The sequence below is a fragment of the Papilio polytes genome, unplaced genomic scaffold (genome assembly GCF_000836215.1).
Source record: "Papilio polytes unplaced genomic scaffold, Ppol_1.0 DF823934.1, whole genome shotgun sequence".
Lineage (NCBI taxonomy): Eukaryota > Metazoa > Arthropoda > Insecta > Lepidoptera > Papilionidae > Papilio > Papilio polytes.
Window position 1 is genome coordinate 1,539,967 of NW_013525270.1, and position 3,963 is coordinate 1,543,929.

At 34.9% G+C, this 3,963-nt stretch overlaps 1 protein-coding gene across 1 annotated transcript in view; it reads left to right on the plus strand.

Moving 5' to 3' along the window:
- Positions 1–3,442, plus strand: part of LOC106101965 — a 71,437-nt gene extending 67,995 nt beyond the window's left edge. The window contains exons 9-12 of the mRNA XM_013281356.1: positions 646–746; positions 1,456–1,659; positions 2,841–3,083; positions 3,219–3,442. Of these exons, the coding sequence (XP_013136810.1) occupies positions 646–746; positions 1,456–1,659; positions 2,841–3,083; positions 3,219–3,442 (772 nt within the window). The remainder of the gene's footprint in view (positions 1–645; positions 747–1,455; positions 1,660–2,840; positions 3,084–3,218) is intronic.
- Positions 3,443–3,963: the final 521 nt, after the last annotated feature.

Here is a 3,963-nt window from a genome sequence, read left to right on the forward strand (position 1 = left end):
CTCGCCCTGTCTCTCGCCGCGCAAATTCCGCAAACTCACCAAGGATAACAACCACTACGAACAACCCACGGGTATGTATATCTAAACACCCGAAAAAAGGAACGATATATTGTACAATCGTGGAATCTGACGGTGTTCTTAAATGCTACAGTCGTTTGAATTGGATGCATTGGGATGACTATGCGGAACAATCAATAGGACGTAGGTTTTTAAACGAGTTTGTAGGCTTAAATGTCAACAAGTGGTACATGACTAAGCCCTTTTCTAAATTTCCAGTTGTTTGAGCAACTCATTGATACCAAATTGATTATTTGTAAGAAGAGACGGAGTTTGTCTCGTTGCAAAGAACATAGTAATTTTTATATAAATGGGACACCGTGGGTTTCCGTGACTGTACTCTTCAATCTGTAGGAATATCAACATTGCAAAGCTGCTGATTTAACAAATAACTAAACTAACCATGTCGCTCTTTTTTTAAAGCAAATTGGACTCGACAATTAAATTGTTTATTTTAAATAAAAACAATTGAATAAATACATAAACTAGGATATCACACAAGTTGAAAATATGTATATTTATGAGCAGCGAGTAAAATAAAAAAGGCATAAAGTGGGCATCATTTAGATAATGGATGAAACAATGCAGTGCATTGCACAGCATTCTGCACTGGTTTGAGCAAGCGAGGCACGTTCATAATTTATCTGTGTACACACGGGACGACCGATATTCAAGAGAATTAATAGCCAGTAAAGCTATGCACATTTTAATACAATTAGAAGAATATTTTTTATCTGTTTGAACTAGTTCGAAAAAATATTATCTGTATTTCAACACACTGATTTCATGGTTTATTCTGCGCGCATAACAAGTGTAAAAGATAAATTTATTGTTTGAAAGAATGAAAATATAGTAAACTTTTCCCACTGCAAATTGCTCCTAACATTCAAAGCTAATTACGCGCACTGGCCGGACAAACCTACGTTTATTATGAGCTTAATTGATTCGCATTACTGTCGCCCGCATTCAAACGAAAACACGTTTCCAACCATTGTTTGTTAATAGCTATAAAATAGCTATAGCTATTTACATCATTTATTTATTATACACTTGTAAATGCTACCTGTTTATAATTTAATCAGTAAATGATATTAAAGTACATTATAATTAGGTATATAAAAGACAAACGTGGGAATTGTTTTACTAAAACAGGGGAATATTTTGTATAAACAATAGTTTGCTGGGTCTAGCCGGGTTCTAGTTTCTAGGATCGGATATGGTCAGCAAAAATTAATTAAGATATGATTTCAGGAAGAACATGTAATTAAAAGCTAAGACAATAATTGCTTTGTTACTAAACTGTTTTTTTATCTCTTCCTCTTTAAAACACTGAACAATATTTTATACATTACATCTTTATATCGAATACACAAGCACTAAGCAATAGTTTCTGCACAGATGGTCCAAGTGCGGATATAAAGCTTGAGACACACTATCCGCTAGCCGATACTGTCGACGGTACGGTGTGCGAGCACAAGCAGCAACAGCTGCCACAACTGCAACAGTTGCAACAGCTGCAACAGCTGCCGCAGCGTCATACTGCTACACTCACCAGCCCCACAGCCCCGCCCACTTGTAGGAAACAAAAGTTGAGTCTGACAGGTGAGACTGTCAGTACCCCCTTAAGTCCGAATTTGAACGACGAATCGATCGTCTATCGGATATAGCATTTAATTAGTTCAAAAACTCCCTAACTCTTACTCACGATACGTTTTTAAACTATCCATTTATTGGATAAATAAACTGCGTGCAATTACAAAATAATGTACTCTATGAAATATACTTTCCCAATACCCGAATATTTTTGGTTAACAAAATATTTTCCGTTGCATTAAACTAGATAAGTTTTAAACAAAGTGTAGTGGAAGCGTGCTGGGCCCATAACCTAATATTATTAAAATATTGAAAGCAGAGGTATATAACACAGTTTATTTAATTATATTATACTTCCCGACAGAGTTTATGACATATTACATTTTTTCTTAATTAATTTTTTCACGTCACTTTACAAGTGTCAATGTATATGTTTTTTCTTCTTTTTTCGTAAAAGAGTTTTCATGTCAACTTCAACTAAATCCAAGTAATAACTTTTTAAGTTTACGATCTTGTTTGTCGATGATAAATATAATTTTAAAGCCAATAAATATAGTTGAATATAAATTATAGAAACATTTGCGAGAATTGAAGCTATCTTACAAAGCGTTGCAGAATTTCAAACGTTCGATACTTAAATGCATTGAAAATAACTGATACAGAAGTACAAAGCAGTAAATATAACTTCGAAATAGATTTTTGTAATATTCATTTTCGAATTGAAAAATGTATCGTGAATAAGTGAATGTTGCACAACGAATTTCAATTGGTATATTCAGAATACATTCCTCGCCTCTATTGCACTTTTGCACTATCATCTATATTGGTTTGATCTGTAACCAATACCGCTTGTTAGTTAACCCTTCACTTTTCACATATTTTACACGATATCGTTTTATTTTACATGTTTTCGTATTAGACATGAGATCCGTCCCTATTTATTACATATGTTTCAAACAACACATTTCTAACACAAAACCATACAAAACATTATAATCTAGTAAATTTGTTTATTACATTCTTATCTATGTTAGAGAATTGGATTTTACTAAGCACGATCGTAGAAAGTATTTTGCAGCACTGTTATTTAAAATGATTACCCGTTGGGCCTGTCATTATTAGTTTTATTAAACAATATGTATGAAAATTACTATTTTTTTACATTTAATCGTATATATTTGTGATTTCAGTGCCTCCTCATGGTTATGAGTTAAATAACTTAGACAATGATACCCTGGATGCACCGAACGTGTACCAGGAGGATATAAGGCCGAGGTACACGGAGGTGTTCCCTACAGACTCGGACGAGCCGGTGTCCATGCCAGTGGGACTGTCCAGCGATGAAGCGCGCTTCAAGCACTCCAGCCCGGCGTACCAGAGTGCTGTCCTCACTTCCAGCAGTGACGCCGCGTCTGACGGACACAAAGATGATGGTAAACTAAATCATTTTTTGTATTGCCTACGCTAAGAAAACCAATTTAAGCCGTAATCGGAGTAGCCGATAGTACTGGTATTATTTATGTATTAAATTATATCCAGTGTCTGATGTTTTAACGGTATGTTTGCAGGAAATGGTTTAAAGAAATGGAAAGGTGTCGCATTGTCGCCCGACAACGAACGGAAGATGATTCCTGAAGTACAGCCGAAACCGAAGGAAGTCGATATAGCGCAAAAAGAAAATGTCAAACCTGGACCGCCTCAGGAGATTGTTAACAATGAACCAACGGTACGTAACATTAAGAATAAAATTCCAACACACTCTATAATGTTGAAAATAAATTCATATGTCTAATTTTTTTTTTATGGGCGGCTATTCGCCGCCCCGTCGTTTCCCCCTGGCGTGGTGAATCCAAGGACTTTGTTTACTTTATTTTATTTCAAAAACAATACTAACAGTTCCAATATAAAATAATACAATCATTGATACATTTTAAAATTTTTACCTATTTACAATTAAAAAACATTAAAAAAAACAATAACTTACTATTACTACTACATATGTCTAATATTAGGATCACTGTACACGGACAGATTTAAACAGTCGTGGTTTAAACTGCCTACGACACTTCATTTGTAATATACAGTCGGAGGTTGGAATCCCGCAATATACTAATTTTTTCGCATACCGTTATTTTCGCATTTTAACTGTATTTTATTAATGCGTGCGAACACCTTTGACTAAACTGTTTAGTGTCGCTTTGATTCCTATGAGCTTATATGGAAGTGCGCACACTACTCAATTTTTAGTTGCGCAACGAAACAATTGAGTTTTGCGATACTATAGTCAAAGATGTTCGCCCTCTGTAACTTAGG